Source organism: Pempheris klunzingeri, chromosome 2, assembly GCF_042242105.1.
Source record: "Pempheris klunzingeri isolate RE-2024b chromosome 2, fPemKlu1.hap1, whole genome shotgun sequence".
NCBI lineage: Eukaryota > Metazoa > Chordata > Actinopteri > Acropomatiformes > Pempheridae > Pempheris > Pempheris klunzingeri.
In genome coordinates, this window is record NC_092013.1 from 18,607,684 (window position 1) to 18,627,727 (window position 20,044).

The 20,044-nt window shown below is 42.4% G+C and overlaps 2 protein-coding genes across 4 annotated transcripts; one reads left to right on the forward strand and one right to left on the reverse strand.

Moving 5' to 3' along the window:
* Window positions 1-9,419, reverse strand: ncoa5 (nuclear receptor coactivator 5). Of its 3 annotated transcripts, XM_070846783.1 has the most exons (12): window positions 9,343-9,419; window positions 8,332-8,391; window positions 6,203-6,466; window positions 5,815-5,922; window positions 4,757-4,820; window positions 2,745-2,978; window positions 2,538-2,659; window positions 2,140-2,269; window positions 1,783-1,982; window positions 1,466-1,670; window positions 1,273-1,364; window positions 1-983 (listed from the first exon to the last, which is right to left on the reverse strand). In XM_070846783.1, exons 3-12 carry the CDS (start codon window positions 6,369-6,371, stop codon window positions 418-420), a joined length of 1,890 nt encoding a protein of 629 aa, XP_070702884.1. In that variant the 5' UTR covers window positions 6,372-6,466; window positions 8,332-8,391; window positions 9,343-9,419; the 3' UTR covers window positions 1-417. The 3 variants fall into 3 exon arrangements, with proteins under 3 accessions (XP_070702884.1, XP_070702892.1, XP_070702877.1); XM_070846791.1 differs by lacking the exons at window positions 5,815-5,922; window positions 6,203-6,466 and having other exon boundaries at window positions 1,783-1,985; window positions 2,532-2,659; XM_070846776.1 differs by lacking the exons at window positions 8,332-8,391; window positions 9,343-9,419 and having other exon boundaries at window positions 1,783-1,985; window positions 2,532-2,659; window positions 6,203-6,757.
* A 2,873-nt stretch (window positions 9,420-12,292) lies between these two features.
* capza1a (capping actin protein of muscle Z-line subunit alpha 1a) lies at window positions 12,293-18,424 on the forward strand. Its single transcript, XM_070849543.1, has 10 exons — window positions 12,293-12,358; window positions 13,971-14,034; window positions 14,120-14,171; window positions 14,268-14,331; window positions 14,475-14,681; window positions 14,772-14,851; window positions 15,008-15,086; window positions 15,177-15,248; window positions 15,416-15,478; window positions 17,423-18,424. Exons 1-10 carry the CDS (start codon window positions 12,323-12,325, stop codon window positions 17,561-17,563), a joined length of 858 nt encoding a protein of 285 aa, XP_070705644.1. The 5' UTR covers window positions 12,293-12,322; the 3' UTR covers window positions 17,564-18,424.
* The last annotated feature ends 1,620 nt before the right edge of the window (window positions 18,425-20,044 follow it).

A 20,044-nucleotide genomic window follows, 5' to 3' on the forward strand; every position in this document is an offset into this window, starting at 1 on the left:
TACAGCAACTGTGTCTTGAGTTTTTAATCTTGTCTTGTACCGACAATGGAAATGTTACAAATTAAAAAGGACACTGTGCAAAACTATAAAACACACAACACAGATCACGGTTGGAAAAGAACTTGAACCAAAATAAACTGTATTTTACACAGCTCATAGTTAAGCTCACGTGTCAGACGACTGGATAATTATCTTCTGGCTAACAATTCAAAGCAGAGACCCACAGGCGGGCTCAATAATTCATCAAATTCAATCAACTGAACACAATAACCAGAATAAAATAAAATAAAACCTTCAAAAAGCTTTTACGAAACATTCCTACAGTCTACCTACACACAGCTGGTAAATTCACTGCACGGAGAGCAGATGTGGCGTCTGTTTGTGTCAGAGGGGGCGGCGGACCTCACATTAGGCCCATCAGTAATGTCGGGGGTACATGGACATGGGTGGGGTCTGGCCCATGCCGGGTGTCTGCCTGGGGGGCTGCTGCTGGCTCACGGCAGTGCCCACCAGGTGGTTGAGGGACGGTCCGCTCTGAATGAGGGTGTCCAGAGCCTTCTGCACACTCGGGTTGTCAAAATTGATACCCGCAGCAGAGGTGGGGGGTCTTTGCCCGCCTGGTGCGACTGGCATGCGGCCCGGTGGGGTGCCGTAACCCTGGGACCCAGATGGAAGAGATGGGCGGGGCTGGTTCGCAGCAGAGGGCGGGCCGTGGGAGCCATAGGCCTGTGACTGGGACACAGAGGAGGGCGGGCCTCCAGTGCCCGCAGAAGCTCCAGTGGCGCTGTTGAACAGGCTGAGGATTTTAGCCTGCAGGTCCTGCTGATGGCTGGGGTTAGCCGAGGCGCCCGCACCAGCCGACAGGCCGAGGTGGCTGGACTGTGGGGTTGTGTGAGCAGAGAGGGATGGAGGGGGTGGCAGTCCTGCACCTGAGGGTGCAATGTCGTGGTGTCCTGCTGCAGGAGCTGCAACGTGGGCTGGAGCTGTAAGAGGACAGGCTCAGTTAGAATTAGCTGCATTAGAGCATTTTTAAGTCTATTGTAGACGTACATTTAAAGAGTTCCTCCTCTTTCACATAATACTAAAGTCAGAGACGCAGGACAAAATCCAGTCTTTATTCTGTACAAAAATGCATTTTGAAGTTGAGCTGAAGTTAAAAAGAAGCTTCAGCAGTCTGAGTTAGAGATATTTAGGGGGCATCTTAGAGATACATAAATAATGGAAAATATTCAACTACATTATTTATATTAATGAAATCATTTTTCCTCCCACCTGAAAGAGGGTCTCCAGCACTTCGTAGTAGTCGGGCTCTTTTGTCCTTCAGATATGCAATGAGACTGTCCATTTCCTCTGGGGTTACAAATCTGCCACACAGGAAAAAATATTATTTTAACTGTGAAGATTTTTGTGTTAAGTCAACGTCACGCAGCACTTTGACGAGTCCCGATCATTTTAAAGTGGATACCTGTTTTCAGACAGCAGTGTGATGGCGGTGAGCACAGAAATGGGGTGGCTCTCTCTGTCAGGCTCCCTGAGTAACACATCATCCGCCATCTTGGCAGCTTTCCTGGCAATTTCCTCACGTTCCTTTTCACGGTTTTCAACTTTGTAGGCATCATAGTTGTGGGCGACCAGCATCATGGCGTCCTGCATTGGCATGTTTCGATGCTCTACAGCAAGAAGGACCCACCCAGCGCATGTTAGCGTGTAAAACAGTCCATCCTCTTTACTTTTTGTGTGACCAAAGTGACCCAACAGGTGCACATTAGTGTGCTGCATTACCTTGTGGCGTGCCGAACAAAATGTTGACAGTACAAGACCGGTGGACCTGGTGCTGTTGGGTGATGATAATGGCGAAGGGAGTGCGGGCTCGGCCTACATCCTCCAGCGCCTGCGTTAGTGACACTTCTGTGTTGAGGAAGATCAGGTCTACCACCATGCCCAAGTCACGGACTTTGCGCCCAACCGTCTCAGCATACTCCCTACAGTTGTTTTTGAAGCACACGTACACACGGGCAGACACAAACACAAACACAGGTGCGATATGAAATGACAACATCCCACATGCCCGTCTTTATTTACAGACACGTCTGTGGTCCAACATCCATGTTTCCTGTGAAGAGCAGAGAGTGGACATACTTTTGTGCCTTGTTGACGACGATCACAGAGCAGTCAACAGGGCGGTCAGTGTCGTAGCGCCGCTGGAGTTCTTCGTAGTACTGCCGGTACAATTCATTACGCCGCCGCTCTTCTGGTCGAGCGCGATCATCTACAGATGAAGAGGGGGGTGGGCGGGATTAGAAAGTTTAATGCCAGCATCATTTTCTGCATTTGAATCTGGACAGACAGAGAGAGAGCGCAGCAGTGCACAACATTTTATACTGAAATGGATCTTTAGAACACAAATGAAATTCACTTAAACATTTGTTTCCAACTCTACATACGCAGTTTAAATAAAAATAGTTTAGGTTGTTGAGTAGTCATTTTTCTAAGTGATGGCGCCGTGCCCCCACATGCACACTGTAGAGCACACGTACCCTCCGACTCACGGCGTCCATTCCAGGGGTCTCTGTAAGGGTCCCTGTAGGGTTCATCCTTCCTTCGGTAAAAGTCCTCAGTACCACCTCCACTGCGGTAGTATCGGTCGTAGTCATCTCTGCTGTATTAAAACATTTCAGGTTCAGACAAACATGCAACAGCTTAGCATTGGATTTCCAACCAATGAGCCGAGTGTCAGGACTCACCTGTATGCAGAGTCCCGCAGGTCCCCTCTGATGTCCTTGTCTCTGCTCTCAGAGCTGCGGTAACGGTAGTCATGGTCACGCGAGTGTCCGCCCGTCCTCGGCTCTCTTCCTGGATCCCTCCCATCACGGCTGTCCCGAGGCTCTCGTCCATCCCGCCCGTCACGGGATGGGTACATGGGCGAACGTGACCGAGGCCGAGGCTCTTTGCTCTCCCCATAACTGCCGTAGGGGGCCCTGAGAGAAGAGTTACCAGTCAGTGCCGGGAAGGTTGGAGTTAAGAGGAGAAACTACAAGAGGGTAACAGGAATTTCTGTCCCCGACTGGCGAGGACAGGTCTACAGTCGGTATTTTCACTTTAATCCAACTAATTTGTATTTAATCAGTACTAAAAGATGGAACATATATTCATTCGCACAATCAAAGCAGACCAACGGAAAGCAGCTATCGTTTTCGCAATAAGCTGCTAAGTACAGTTCAATCCAGGAGGTGATCCCGATAAGCGTCCTTTCAACAACGAACGACGAAAATGTCCGGTGATCTGTGAACGCAACAATATCGGTTCGTCGACCATCTGAGGTTCATTGACCATAAATCCATCTCTAAAAATACACACGAACCTTCGCTGTTTAACATTGTTGAACAAAGCAGTTTATTTTGCTGACAATGACTTGCATTGTGTTCTTCAGGACGCCATATTCCCATGCTGCAAATGTGAGTCACAGTTTAAAAAAAAAAAAAAATAGAACTGTAAAGGTCTAATACAAGTTATTGATCTCATCTTGGACAATTTCCAAAACAGGAAGAAAGATATATCTATTTCACAGAAAATTCGGTTTCTACATGTGAAGGTGTCCAAGAATCGAGATACATGATGTTTCTAAGCAAACTGTAGAAATAGAAAACAAGTTCCTAAAATTGTGAACTGACTACGGGTGTATCCAAGTGTCATGTTTGGTGCTGCTACAATTTTTTGGTCCAAGAAAAAGTAGATGAGTGCTCACTCTTCTGTTGCCTTTAGGTAGGATACATAGGGCCACTCGACAGGCCTCTCAGTTTCATAAGACAACAGTTTTACTTCAGTCTCCTCAGTTCTCTTCAAAGTGTGCACTCTAAGGTTGGTCTTCACTGCTTTCCTTGACCTCAAAACGTTTCAAGGAAGAGTGGTAAGAAAAGCATTTGTTTTAAGACTACTCAGAATAAGTAGTAGCTATGAACTGGTTACAGTGTCACCACACAAAGACGTATCAGAGCTTAGCGTTCAGTCTAATCACTGGCCAACATCGGTAATAGTTTTTGTTTTTAAAGCTAGCAGTGCTATGGAGCAACATTGTTAGAATGGGTCCCCAATGTGACATGATGCAGTGCTGACTGGTTTTACGTCATCAATGTTTTATTATTTAATCTATTATGATCTTAAGTTGTTAGTTGGTGCGTGTTGGAGAAATGGAGCAATGTGTCAAAAAGGCAGGGAAGAAGTCAGCTGCTAGTTAGCAAATGTGGAGATGAACAATGTAGTTAACATTTAAAAACACTTTTGTTCACAAAATAATTCATCCAAAAACACAAGATTAGTTTCTTCAACTCATGCGTTTGTCACACCTAATTTAAGTAAAAGGCCATGTTGTAGGACATGGACCTTTTAACAGATATGTGGCTGGGCAGACGGGTTCCTTCAGCCAGAAAGATGTATATTCAGGCTATAAAGCATTGAAAATGTCTGTTCAGACATTGAAAAGCCATAAGGCAAGAATCTTTGAGACAAAGACACTAAACTGCATTCACATGGTGCTTTTCTTTATTTCAACACATCTGGAAATTTAAATTTAAAAAAGGTGAAATATTGACCGTCCCATAAACCATCACAAAACCATCTAATGGTACGACCGCTTCCATCGAGCGAATCTCACCACTGGTGGAAATGACATTTGACGAAAAGGTTATGCGCTTTCTCTTTTTTACCGACAACCTCGAAGGCGATGGTAGTTCTTCACACCCATTTCGCGTTACTTTACCTTCGTGGAGGGCTCTGCTGGGATTGAGGTTTAGCTTGCCGTCGCTCCACTGCCATATTTACATCTGAAAATAAATCAATCCAAACGTTGAACATAACAGTGACATGTAAATCAGCTTATTTGTTCACGCAGAATGGAATGGCCGCGTCAACACTTCTTCGATCCAAATGAAACTGAGCTCCAATATCCAAGCTTGAAAGTCCAAACTGGACGAGAGTCAAAATGCAGCAAATCGCGTTGCCAAATCTGTCGAATTGAGTTTAAGATGAACACCAATAGAAGGAATTCTTTTCTCCCATTTCAAATTGGCTAAAATTTAGCAAAGCTTGAATGTGTGAATTAGTTTTCAACTTCAAATTTGGCGTTCAGAAATCCCGGAAACCACAAGTGCCAACTGAAGTGACACAATTGAATCCATGTTGAAGAAAATTCCACAACGATGTTGCAAATAAAAACAAGATATCAGAATTTCTGGCTTTGCCAGCATTGAATAATGCACTTGTTTATTTGCTTTGTAAGCCAATACTGTAATATAGCTACAAAAAGACAGGATTAAGTAGAAAAAAGGCTGATCTAAGCTAGTTGTAGGTCATATCATACAACCTACACTTTTCTGACATTACTTAAGGATAATGTGGTGTTCCACTTTTATCACCGGTGTTTTAGGCATTTCATTTAATGGATGTAGCATATCACATCATTAAAATGGTGAATAAAAAAAAGACAATATATTTTAGGCCTATAATTATTCCTAACTAGATGAATAGTTGGCATCTCTAGCTTTCATATACAGCATTTATCCACACATCACTGGTCAACTGTTAATCCTTAAAATAGCGTATTTCTGCTATTTTTCTTTGCTGGCATTTTAAAACACCAAATCCACAAAAGCAGATTATTTTCAGGATTAACATTTAAACCAACATGTCATCAAATTCTTTACACAAAAAAAAATGTAGCATTAATCTTTAAATAAGTTGGTTGTGCTGCTCGCTGTGCATCAATAAAAACCTATCCTTTTGAGCCGGACAATCACATCCACTGCAGTCGAAGCTTACCTATTTTATAACTTTTATATATTCGACCCTTTTGGGCCGCCTTTGCAGCTTCGGCTTCCTCAATGCGTTCAAATTGTACAAATCCAAACCCACGAAACATGGATACGCCTGGAAGAGGAACATTTTAAGTGGGATCATTTAGGGTAATTTTGAAGAACATTTTGGATACCTACCAATTTACCCACTTTAAAAAAAAGTTATCAGTAGGGACATCATTCATTTTACATGCTTGCATTTTATGAAAAATGCTATGTTAATGCTAGTAGACATCTAAAAGCAATTTAAAATTGCTTTTAAAAATACTCCAACAGTGGGTGACATTCAGGGACAATCAGCCTGATTCGTGAATTTAAACTGACAACTTATTGGTTGTATTGCATTTACTGACCGACTATCTTCCCGTATGGGCTGAACAGGTCTTCCAAATCCTTCTTTTCCATGTCGGAGGTCGGCAAATTCCCAACAAAAATCCGTCTCTCCAAATCTCTAGGCTCATTACTGCTGCAGGAGCGCGAGTAACGCCCTGGTGATGCGCTGCGGCTTCTTCGGCGAGACATGACTCGATCCCAAGGTTTACTGGTTTCTTGCTTCGTGCGTCTCAAATGCTTGAAAAAGTTTGGTTCGTTCGAAAATAAATAAGTCGTCCGCGATCCTGAAACGTCAGTGAGTTAAGAGAAGAGATCAAATTCCTTGGAAGGATAAAAGAAGTTTTAGCAGAGCTGTTGCAGATCAATGTCACATCAAAGTTCACACAATGGAAAAGCTGAATCAAATTCATTTTGAAATGTAGCACATTTTTCATTAGTAGTGCGGATTAAACTGCAAATTATTCTGAAACCTTGCGTTAAACATTATTTTTATGGTTCTGCATTTCTCTGGTGCACGATTGCACTGCAGGATATAATTTAGTTCTGACTGCAATGGACCTTTATATTGTGAGGGCTTGACTTTAACTACATGAGGGTACAATGTGTTCCACAAACACAAATGAAAGTCCGCAGCGCAAATTCTGTGATACAAATTTCCTTATGCAGAGATGTAGCCTTGCATAAGTAGCCCTCTTCACTCATTGTGGTTGAGTGACGCTCAAGCGTCATTTCATGAAGCGCCGCAGAGTAACCATTCCTAATCGGACAAAAGTGAACTTGCTGGGCTTTCACCGGTCTTTACTTTTGTTTTTCCAGGAGGGTGGCTATTAGGGAAATTAAACATTTCTCCGAAACTATCCACAAAAATCGGATAACACTCTGAATGACGTAGTTATTCACCCATCGAAGGGCTTCAATAGGTGGAAATCATTCAAAAAATGTCCCAACATTGAGCAATTCAATGTGTTTGGGCTAAATTAATTCTCAGTTGATGTCTCCCAAACTGAAATCTGGTATTGTAAAGAAAAGTGTTGGAAAAACAAAGAAAGCTGAATAAGAAGTGATTTTCAGAGGTGGTAGATCTGTTGTAAAAGGCACACCTTTACTGCACCATGATGTGAATATAGCGAAATAAACTGGCAACATAATTTGTTACAGTATAGAATAGACTGAACTGGTACATTACATAAAATACAGATCACTCTCTTCATGTTAACCAGTGAGCGTACACTTCCATGTTATGATAGATGCTAAATTTCCCATGCTAAGAAAGGACAAGGCTACAGAGGCAACTGATGTGAAAAAGCACACCGTGGCGAACGTTTTAGAAAGAGTGAACCTGTACTAGTGGTGTTAAACAGAAAAACTAAGGCGCACACATCCATGTGTAACTAGTTGCTTCAGGACATGGTGCCTGTCAAAACTGTTAAAAATTGACCGGAAGTTAATGGTGAAAAAGTCACGATTCACGATACGAAATACGAACCCCCAAAGGTAAACAAAATCGCAAAGTTATGCTGCAGTTGTTGTGAAGCAAATGGCACCGATAACCACAGAGATGGACACAGCGTCAAGTCTGCCGTGTGGAAAACTGTTGTGAAACTTTGTCCACAACTTTAGGATTGCAATCAATGCAATCACAAAATGTTTCATTATATAAGTTAAGGGTCACAGCGCCCATCCAATCTTGGTCTCGCTGTAGAATTAGTGAGCATTTCAGTGTAGCGATTAGAGACATTTCTTTTCGCAAGAACAGTTTGCCAAGTTAAGGCTGTAGGACTTCACGATATCGCTGTTCAGACAACACCAATCAAAACGCAGCATTTGTTTGCATCATCCTCTTCTCTTGAAATGGTGAAAACGTCTTGATGAAAATCGCGTTGATGAAACGAAATCACAGGCATATGGTCACCTTGAAAACGCCAAAATTCAAATGTTCAAAGAAACCAACGCTCATAAAAGTCCCCAGGATGAATTGATGTTTGTGGGATATTCAAGATTGTTTCAGCAAAAGAGAATCTCCTGAGGTTTTCAGTCCCAACACACAAAAGTTACAAACTGAGGTTGGAAAGTGAGGGCATGTTGTTACATTACACTTATGGTTGGAGGTAATTTACATAAGGCTTTTAGGGAGCTGCCCCTTACATACCTTAACTTGAACCTGGATGCCCTGGACTCTGTGTTCACATAGTTCAAAAGCAGCAAACGCCTGAAAGGAAACATTTGTTTTTAGATCAATAACTGAAGTAAATCACCTCAAATAATAACAGATTACACTTATTACTGTCTCCCAAAGCAGAATCTAATAGACACCAGTGAGATCCATCTACATTTAAGGTCATTAAATCTCTCAACCACTGAAAAGCAACATTTTTTCTCTTTTGATAAAAACCAACAATAACTTATATAAAAACAGAAACAGTCCAGGTCTTGGTAAGTGTTTTCTACACTTCATTAAATCCTCCTGGCAGCACAGAGCTGGCAAGAAAAGCACCTGTCCTATCCAGGAACTACAGCAGCCACACAACAAATACTCAAACAAACACGTGTTGCCTACAGTGTCCAGTGTTTGCTGGGGAGTCGACTAAAGGCAGCATCATGTTGTTATTCTGCTCCTGCTGGGTTCGTCATGAGTGAAGGAGACCACACCTGAACTAGACAGCATTTCCACTGTGGGGTGGTTTGAGCTGCAGAGCTGAGAGCTCCTGGACGCAGACTTGGGGTTCGTGTGATGTGTTTCTAATAAAACTCTTTTTGAGTGTTACCGCCTCCGTGCGCGCTCATAAGCTCGTGCGCCACCCGCGAGGCCTGAGCCACGGTGTCACGCGCGGGTACCAACAAAGCTTTGCAGCGGTCACTCCACCCGCTACGGACCGGGTGATAAAAACAGATAATATATCGATCCTGAGCTGTTTTGTCTTCTAAATCACCATCTGCAGACTAGCACCTTCACACACTGCTGTGTTTATTTGTATTAAAGATGGTGGGCACGGATTTAGCTAACGTTTGGTTAACGTCGGCTGTTAGCTACTTAGCTTTAGCTACCTGCTGTCTTCAAACCAAACGGCTAACTAGCTTCGTAGCTACATCTCCAGCTACACAAGGTAGAGGTACTTCACTGCGTCTGTCGTTATGTTAAAAACAGCCACTCTTTACTCACCTTCGCCGTGGATTTTATCTCCGTTCACAGTCTCTCACGGACAGGGACGGCTCGCTGTCTTCAAACGTCTCTTCTTCTTCTTCTACTACTTCATTTACGGCAGCTAGCCTCTTCTTCTTCGACTACTTCATTTACGGCAGCTAGCCTCTTCTTCTTCTGCGGCCACAGCTACCATCCAACCCAGCACCGCCCCCTACTGACTGGTTATGAAGTAACCGTGAACAGTTTGACCCCCTCCCTCCCTACTGATGTTCGATACCACTGATTTCCTTTCCGATCCGATACTGAGTAAAATTCAGGCTGGTATCGGCGATACCGATACAGATACCTATATTTTATGCGACTACACCTAACATGTCTAACAAAAGAAGTGTATTTCAAATCATAGCTTCCTTAAGAATATAAGAGTAATTTGTTTATTTATTTATTTATTTTAAACTCTGAAGTATATTGAGGAAGCGGCCTCATTTACAATATAGCCGAGTTAATACAGCAATAGAAAAACCAAACGGAGGACACAATCATACAAAATATGTGAAAATGGTGTACAATTATAAAAACATTAAAATAAATTCTTCTTTAATTATTAAGAGCCACTATAAAGATGCAAACTTGGGTCTTAATTCATGTTACATGAACATGTTAAGATGAAAATACTGAACATGTAAATAACACAGCATCCAACATTGACACTGTTGTTCCCTCTTTCACAGGTTTTTGTTAACGTTCTGCCATTCTGTCCACAGACTGTGACTGACTGAGAGCACGGAGCAGCGTGGATGTTAATCCTCCACTGTAGACTATTTCTCAAATTAGGCTGTAAGTCGTGTCTAAGACTGGCATGTGTTTCTGCTACAGGTATTTTGGAAAAATGTCAATGTAGCCTTCATTATTTTTTGACATCAGTTTCTTCCACATTATCTGTTTTTCTATCATGTTGAGGAAGTTGCTTATGCTTGTGCTGATCTCCTCGACCACCTCTGAAAACCAAATTTGTGCTGACACTGTTCCTCCTCCTGCAGCTTCATCCATTTTTCCCTGTTAAAAAGGTGTTTTTGGTAAGTCTTTTCTAATCCAGGTCAAGGGTCTAAGGACAGCGGGTGTTGGAAACTGTACAGCTTGTGAAGCCCCCTCAGGTGAATTGTTGCTTTGGACTATATATAAATAACATTTTACCGCTTTGTGATTGGATGCAAGGAAGATAATACATAATGGTTCTGAGACACTTTAGTTTCTTCCAGTGGAAAGGCTCAGTGCCAAGATAAAAGGCAGCAGCAGCAGCAGCAGCTTCATGAATGCGTTGCCCAGTCATCTATAGTAAGTGACCTGATTTAAAGATGAATGAGCCCACTGGACTAATGGGCCTCCCCTCACTTCTATATAATGTATATCATGAGTGGATTTCCTTGTATACAATAACATTAAGAGTTGTGTAGGTGTTACAGTGATTCGTATTCATTTTTCATTCTTTTCCTTCCCATCTTTCCTTTCAGTCTTTCTTGGGTGGGTGAACTCGGGGCCCCATGGCCTTGGGCTTCATATTTCCATATTGTGACGGCTAAACACAGAAACGTATGTGATGTGAATACAGGACAGTGTGTTTGACTACCTGCAAACTCTGTCAGAAGTGAGATGAGTAACACTGTCAGCTGATCAAGATCTTGAGGAAAAGCAGCAGAGCAACAGTAATCAACAGTGTCTATGTGTCCCGGGGCAAAGCTTCCACACCAAAACATTTTTTATCCACAGCTAAAAGATTACTCTGAATTATTCACATACTATTAAATGCTTATCAACAACATTTTGATCTGTTTTTCAGTCATTTATCAATTAAAACTGGTTCTATCATTTGAGATGTTAAGACGGGCAGCTCGTCTGTAAGCTCTGCTGTTTGTCAGACAAAACAACATCACTTTGTATAGACTAAAGGACTGATCCACTAAACAAAAAATACTCCGATAATAATGACAACAGTCAGTTACCTACCAAAATAACCAGAAACTACAACAGTTAAAGCTGGAAGTATTTCTACTCTATTGGAAATGTGAGTCACTTTGCAGATTTAGATTATCAATATAAAATATAATCAGCTAATCATCATTGGGTGTTTGACATATTTCGATGCTAATATTTTTACTTGAGTAAGAGTTTGTAGTTTTAATTGTTTGCTGGTTATTTTGTTTCTGTGATGAAAGCTGTCAGGTGATGCTGCGTTCATGTCATTTCGGAGATAGCGGAATTACGAGGTTTAATTTCTACATAGCGGTCAAATCGATGTCCAAATCGTACCCTGATCACGAGAAGGACTATTTCTAAATCTGACCAAACATTCATATCAACACAAGTAAAAACCAAGCAAACATGGATGCCTCTCGTCTGCAAGACTCCAACTTTCAAGGTGATTAAACCCGAATTGAAAAGACGAACAGTTACATGATCATCGTGCTGCATTATCAGCCCTCACACGACCAACTCTGATGTTAATGCACAACCATCTTCACTTGTCCAGTCATGTGAACGCTCAAAAGTCACAAACATGTAAATATTCCCCATCTGTACTTTCCGCCCCATGCGACTTGAACGTGTCAGGGTTGCCAGGTTGGGATACTGTAAGCTTCAGCTTGTATGTGGTAATAATATAAATTATGGCATCACCTGAGATTTAATTGGAAAAACATTTCACTCAACGTAACGTAACGTATTTTCAAAAGTCTCCGAGAAACTATTATTGTAATAAATACGTATTTTCAAACTTTTTGGCTCTACTGTTTTCTGTCGTTCAGCATTAGAGCATTTTAAGTTGCTTCTCTCAATTGAGAGACACTTAACAGTTAAATGTGTTTTCTGTCTATTCAGGACAACCCCGAGCTCACACACCACGGCACATTTGTCCAGGCTGGTCTGGTTTGTGTGCTGGGAGGAGTCACTCACATACCTGGCAACACTGACGGCCGCTTTGTTAACGCTTCATAGAGCCAAGATGGCAGACTTCGAGGAGCTCAGCGAAGAGGAGAAGGTATTACCTTATAAATTCATACTCTGGTTATTCTGTCTCCCTAAATGTCTGTCTGGGCCAGTCTCGGTGCTGTTTGTAACCGTGACATGGTGGCAGGAGTGACGGAGCGGGCCGTGGGAGGTGTCTGCTGGGGGAGCTAGCTCCACCAAGGCTGTGGCACATTTGACAGCTCAGAGTTGGACCTTTCGTGTTGTTCCTGGCCGCAGAAACTGTGTTTAAGTTTGCTAACTCCTGTGAGTGTGGCCCTCTGCGATGAAACATCACACATGCACACGGCTGAGCCCCTGAGTCTGTTTGAGCATAATGAGTTTGCAATAATTGGAGCCGATGAGCTAATGCTAAATGGGAGGAAGTGGAGCTACTTCCTGCATTTACAGTAAGGAAAATGACACTGTGACACCATCCACACCCAGTTAACTGTAGCTGCACGCAGCTGCCTAAACTGGTCTTGATAGCATCAGAAGTTGATTGATGTTAAGTGAGTTGCTGAGTATTTTGCATTCAGCTTGAACGCCTGTAACTTTTTGCACCAGACTCTTGGGGCAGATGCAGTCTTCCTGCAGGGCTATTGGGGCTTGCAGTGACTGGTGCCGCTGCCCCTGCCTCATGCTGCTACATGTTGGGACTTAATGCTCTGCATTCCTGGAGCTGATGGTGTGGCCAGGAGGTTACAGCTCCCAGCCGTACTACAGCAAACCTTTAAAATCAATGCAACCAAGTCAGTGTAATGTGTAAAGATTTTAACTTTTTTTTATAGACATCTACTTCTGAGTGTGTCTCCATCAGAGTTAATCTCAAATGGCTGATGGTGGAGAATCAGAGTCTGAGTTTGGGAGTGCTCTAAGAGCTCTGAATGGAGTCACTATTCAAGAGCACAGTAAAACTGGGTTACTCATTGTTACACCCCATCTGCCCTTTCAGCTGGACAGCCCATTTGTAGGTCAGTGCCAGCTGCAGCCCGGAGGCTAAACAACGCTGTCTGCCTGACAGACGGCATCACTGGCACAGCCGCGCTATAATGTGACAGTGACAGTGACACTGGGATGTAGGAGAAGTAAAAGGTCACAAACGAGGGATGAAAAGGGAAAGAGGGCCTAGTGCAACTTCTCTTTTGACTTTGCTTTCACCCTATTCTTCCTGATTGTGAAAAACCGTCCTTACTGAGTAGTAGCAGTATTACCTTAAGAGAGCATTAATACCTGCCACAACTTCGCTTCACTCTGTAGCTTTGACAGCACATGCTTACCCTTGCATACTGGCTGCTAAGAAAAGCCCCTGGGCGACATACCCTGCCTGCCATCTAAGGAGTGGCCAAAATAGAGCCAACAAGCCTGTGGCCAAGGAAGTTAGTAGACGGCTCTTTGCTTCACTCTAGTGGCCATCTGCAGGTTTTTCACATCTCACAGACTTGATCTGCTGTATGTCAGAAGAGAATAAATGGTCTAGATATTCCAAAAACAACATGGAGCAGATTTGGCAAGTCATCAAGAAGACTCTTCTTTCTCTAATCAAGAAGGGAACAGAACCCAGAGGTTACACACTGCATTTAGAGATGATGTGATGCTTTGCACTATTTTTAAGTTTTATGACCACATATTTTATTTATTTGTAGATCCGTATTGCAGCTAATTTTGTGATGCACGCTCCTCCAGGAGAGTTCAATGAAGTCTTCAATGGTAAGCCTTATTTATTTATACATTTGTGTTTTAATGTGCATGGAAACTATTTGTTAATGCTTATTTTGCTAATTCTTATTTTCAGATGTGCGAATGCTGCTCAACAATGATAATCTTCTCAGAGAGGGCGCGGCTCAGTAAGTTTCTCTTTTCTCTTTTTTAATCTACTAAAATAAGGATGCTCTGAATGTACGTGCAACTTATGGTTGTTCTCTCTCTTTTTTTTGATACAGTGCTTTTGCCCAGTACAACATGGATCAGTTTACCCACGCCAAAATTGATGGATATGAAGATCAGGCAAGCTCTTTCTTTAAAATAAAAAGATTGAGATAATTTGCTTCAACCCATTAAAATTTCAGCATTGTTTTCTATTACTATTATTGTAAACCACTATAGTAACAGCAGGCTTCTCTGTCCATCTCTGCCTGTTTCCTCTGTAGGTCCTGATAACGGAGCATGGAGACCTGGGTAATGGCCGCTTCTTTGACCCTCACAACAAGATCTCCTTCAAGTTTGACCACCTGAGAAAAGAAGCCAGTGACCCCCAGCCCCACGACGGCGAGGCAGCTCTCAGGTCATGGAGAGACACTTGTGATTCTGCCCTGAGAGCCTACGTCAAGGAGCACTACCCCAGTGGAGTCTGCACCGTAAGATCGCTCCTCCAGTCTCCCCCTTAGCCACTGTGTTCAGCGTCACACGCAATAAATCACCCGCTTGTCCTGCTTTATCTGCTCCAGGTTTATGGGAAAACAATTGATGGCCAGCAGACCATTATCGCTTGTATCGAGGGTCATCAATTTGAGCCTAAAAACTTCTGGTAAGTTGATAGAGGATCATGATCTCATTTTAAACCTCCTAATCAGATTTGCTCTAGCAATTATGTTGATGCAGCGAAGAGGCGGTGATGTGTTTTAGCATTAGGTGTGTTTGGGGGCAGTTTTCAAGTGTACTCTTCTGCATTTTCTGTCGCCAGGAACGGTCGTTGCCGGTCTGAATGGAAGTTCAGTATTTCGCAATCTACAGCGCAGGTGGTTGGAGTCATGAAAATACAGGTACGCCAAGTAGTTACAGAGTGCAGTATGAGCTTAGCTGAGAGGTTACTTGTGTTTCACCGTTGTCTTTATTTCCTCTGTTTATTCCAGGTACATTATTATGAGGATGGAAATGTGCAGCTGGTCAGTCATAAAGATATACAGGAAGCACTGACTGTGACTGTAAGTATTTACACTTATTAAGAGTTTTTCTGTTTTACACTCTACAGTATCATTAATGAAAGCTGAAGATTCCTGTTTACCCATGGTCTGTCTGTCTGTCTGTCTTTGCATTTTCAAACAAAGCTAATACAAAAACAAAAATAAAAACAAAATGTATGTTTTGGCAGAATGAGAACCAGACTGCAAAGGAGCTTGTGAAAATTATTGAGGATGCAGAGAATGAATACCAGGTATGTGGGAGTTAAGAAAAACAACCGTTGCCTCCATATATGAATGAAATGTTTTTGTTATTGTGTCATGCAGGTTATGACCAGCCTGCACGGTGTTGTGCTTTAACAAGTGGTAATGTTCAATTTGGCTATCAGAAATAATTAATAATTATCAAAGCTAATTAATAATTATTAAAATAAATGAACTTTGAATAAAGTCCACCTCGATTGGGGCACTACCTCGAAAAACGAGGAAAAGATAGCCGTTCTAATTGATTTAGTCTCATAAAAATACTAAACTATCAATTTGGAATTATGTTTTATAATTAATTTAATAATTACTACCAAAATTACCACATTGATAGCTAGCTGAAGGATTTTGGAGTTCTTTAGAGTGTAGAGGTTGGCAGTGTTCACCCTTGTACAACATTAAAGGAGACAGCAGGTATTAAAACATTTATTAAAACAGAACAAAAGGCAGGGACATCATTTGTTACTCATTAAGGTGAAGGACTTGTACTTTGGTTGCAAGTACAGCTGAAGCAGAGTAGGTATTAAAGACATCTGCTGTTGCAGAAACAAAATCAATCAAACAATCCAACAAAGTCTCTATGACTAAACTAACAAATAATAGAGTGTGTGTGTGGCCAGACCCCCTGGGGTGTGGGGCAAAGGAGACAAAGGAAGCTAAGTGCTGTTAGCTTAGCTTTGTCCCTCAGTGGCCTGTTGGAAACTGTGTGAGATAAAGGTGCCAGGTTAAGAAAGGATGGTTAGTTTGTAGACTCTGTGTCTGTGTGAACAAACTAACATCAACTAAACTTAATGGATGCACATCTACAACACATCACAATAATCAAACTCAATGAACATTAAAGCAAGTCAATACATTAACAGGGGTAAACCATGTATGCAGTAATGCTATGCTAATTATGCCCAGTTAGAGTTTGTTACCAGTCCTTAAAGGGGAGAAGAAGAGTCCTTGAGGGTGCTGCTTTCTCAGCCTGTTGCTGGAGGAAAGGTGTGGTTCTTGTCCGTTGCTGTGTGGTTGCAGGCTGGAGGAATCCGGTCGCTCCTTTGTTCCTGTTAGTTAGCAACTCTGTGCTAACTTGCTGGTGTGCTCCTGTTGTCGGTTCTGGTTATCAGCTGGCAGACTCTGGGTCGTGCCTGCTGGCGCTGATCTGCTTACTTCAGGCAGGACCTTGTGTCGCTACCATGAAGGAGGTGGCTGCTCTGGTACAGACCACACTGAGGCAGAGCTTGGCTGAGTTGAGCTTCTCTCCTCTTCAGGAGAGAGTTGTCTCTCCTCCAGGAGAAGACAAGGGGAAAGAGAGCTGGTCTCTCCTCTGCAGGAGAGACGTCAGGAAAGAGAAGGTTCAGTGGGGGTGGTTTTGTTGGCCTGAGGTCGTAAAATCATGTGTCCCCCCCTCCGGCCAATGGTGAATGTGGAGCTGGGTGCGGGGGTGATTTCACACCTATCTGTGAAACTGGGGAACACTGGGGAATAGAGTCCGTAGTTCCACAGACAAAGAAACATGCGGTCTTCACCATGTGCTATTCACCGTATAGTGAAGCACAACAACGGGCTCACAAAACACCACACATTCATACAAGCCAGATCCAAAATGCTGCTCATACACTTTCAGACAAGACCACAAAGATCTAAATGTCTACAATAAAACTCATAAATCACCATAAAAGCCCTGTTTTAATATAGAATAAGTCAAAGAGGCAAAGTGAAACACATCAAATTGAATTGTTGATCATCTGTACAGCAGAATATCAATATCAAGCCCAAACTGGCACACTGAAGTCATCATAATATGTACAATACAAAATAAAATTCAACTGAATTTTCACTTCTCACATGTTTTCCATCTGGAAATGTCCCGTCTACCTGTGCTAACAGATGACATCGCAGTACAAATAGAAAACATGACTGACGTTCGTATCTGTGTCATTTTTCAGGTGGCCATCAGTGAGAACTACCAGACCATGTCAGACACCACGTTCAAAGCCTTACGCAGACAGCTCCCAGTCACCCGCACCAAGATTGACTGGACCAAGATCCTCAGCTACAAGATTGGCAAAGAGATGCAGAATGCTTAGAAGGCAGAGGATGCAGAGGTTACGACAAGCTAGTTGGACAGAAGCTGAAGCTCGCGCAAACATGTGTGACTCAAAATAACGTACTGTATGTCCCTGTAAGAGAGACGTGTGTTTTTGGTTTTGTTTTTTCAGAGAATGACAGCTTCCATCATGCACTACGAGGGGATGCCTTCATTTTAAAACGACATTGAGTGGTGTAACTGTCGCTCATTTGCAAACATATATATATATAATTTTTTTTTTTTTTAACAAATGATGCCTTTAGTGACACTGTGAAAGTTTGGGTCATTCCCTGCTTTTCTAATTCTCACAGTCACATGTTAAACACACACAGTCTCTGATCCCTCTGTGCTGTAGATGGACTCACATCCTCCCAAAACACCCTGACCTTCATGTAGCAACTAATTTACCCTCTTCATAACATAAGTGATATTCTTTAAGAGCTTCCAGTACCTCTATAGTTTTTTTTATCAAGAGAGGGCAAATATTGTATGCAATTCGATTTGTCAGCCGACTGGAGAGAAACTTGACAGCACCAAATTATGCAGTTTATATTTCAGTCCGAAGATCTCATGTGTTTATATTTATGCATCCCTGTGGACGTGGGGTTGTAGCCAGCGGACATGCCAAAGCATACATGTTTCTTTTCCCATTCCTGTTCTGTGTTCCCTCTTGAGGTTTAGTTCTTTCACTTCTCTCACGCTTCGGGTGATTGATGATCCATCTATACCCCCCCTTCACCCTGTGGACTGATAAAGTATTGGTGTCCTCCTGCCAGCTGTTTGCCTTCAGCTTTTGCTATATTTTTTATACAGACTGTAAGTACATTTATTATTCATGAAATAAAAATATGGTCTTTGAGCAATGGTGATCATTTACGTTCCACATGGTGTGTGTATTTTTTTGGAGTGTTTGGGGGTACTAGATGTTTTCTTCTGGATTGCGGAAATCTGAGCGAAGGAGCTCAAACACACTCTGATTTTGACTTTTTAGGCCAAAAAGAAAATGAATTTAAATGAAAGGATTTGATGCTCTGGCACCAGGCCATAATGTAGTGAGATACAGTTTGCAGAATATAATTAAGTAGTAAAATCTGTCTTAGTTTGGTCATCAGCTAGTCAGAATTTTCTGGCTACAGCCCTGGCTTCATAAACATATTGCAAAAGTATTTTCAAAATAAAAACACCAAATTTTTGACGGTTCAGCCTCTCCAGTGTGAGGGCTGACTACTTTCCCTGTTTTACTTCACAGTGATACATTTGGGTTTTGTCTGTTGGTCGGACAAAGATATTAAACAAAGTCCCCGTTTATTCCAGGAAAATGTGAAGATCATTTTTGGCTATTTTCTGAGGTTTACAGTCGTATGAAAAAGTTTGGGCACCCCTGACAATTTCCATTATTTTCATTTCTAAATCATGAGGTGTTTGGATCAGCAATTTCATTTTGATTTATCAAATAACTGATGGACACAGTAATATTTCAGTAGTGAAATGAGTTTTATTGGATTAACAGAAAATGTGCAATATGCATCAAAACAAAATTAGACAGGTGCATAAATTTGGGCACCCCAACAGAAAAATCACATCAATATTTGGTAGAGCCTCCTTTTGCCAAAATAACAGCCTCTAGATGGTTCCTATAGCCCCTAATCAGTGTCTGGATTCTGGATGAAGGTATTTTCGACCATTCCTCCTTACAAAACATCTCCAGTTCAGTTCGGTTTGATGGTTGCCGAGCATGGACAGCCCGCTTCAAATCATCCCACAGATTTTCAATAATATTCAGGTCTGGGGACTGGGATGGCCATTCCAGAGCATTGTACTTGTTCCTCTGCATGAATTCCTGAGTAGATTTTGAGCAGTGTTTTGGGTCGTTGTCTTGTTGAAGTATCCAGCCCCGGCGTAACTTCAACTTTGTGACTGATTCTTGAACATTATTCTCAAGAATCTGCTGATATTGAGTGGAATCCATGCGACCCTCAACTTTAACAATATTCCCAGTACCAGCACTGGCCACACAACCCCACAGCATGATGGAACCTCCACCAAATTTTACTGTGGGTAGCAAGTGTTTTTCTTGGAATGCTGTCTTCTTTTGCCGCCATGCATAACGCCCCTTGTTATGACCAAATAACTCAATCTTTGTTTCATCAGTCCACAGCACCTTATTCCAAAATGAAGCTGGCTTGTCCAAATGTGCTTTTGCATACCTCAAGCGACTCTGTTTGTGGCGTGTGTGCAGAAAAGGCTTCTTCCGCATCACTCTCCCGTACAGCTTCTCCTTGTGCAAAGTGCGCTGAATTGTTGAACGATGTACAGTGACACCATCTGCAGCAAGATGATGTTGTAGGTCTTTGGAGGTGGTCTGTGGGTTGTCTTTGACCGTTCTCACCATCCTTCGCCTTTGCCTCTCTGATATTTTTCTTGGCCTGCCACTTCTGGCCTTAACAACAACTGTGCCTGTGGTCTTCCATTTCCTCAC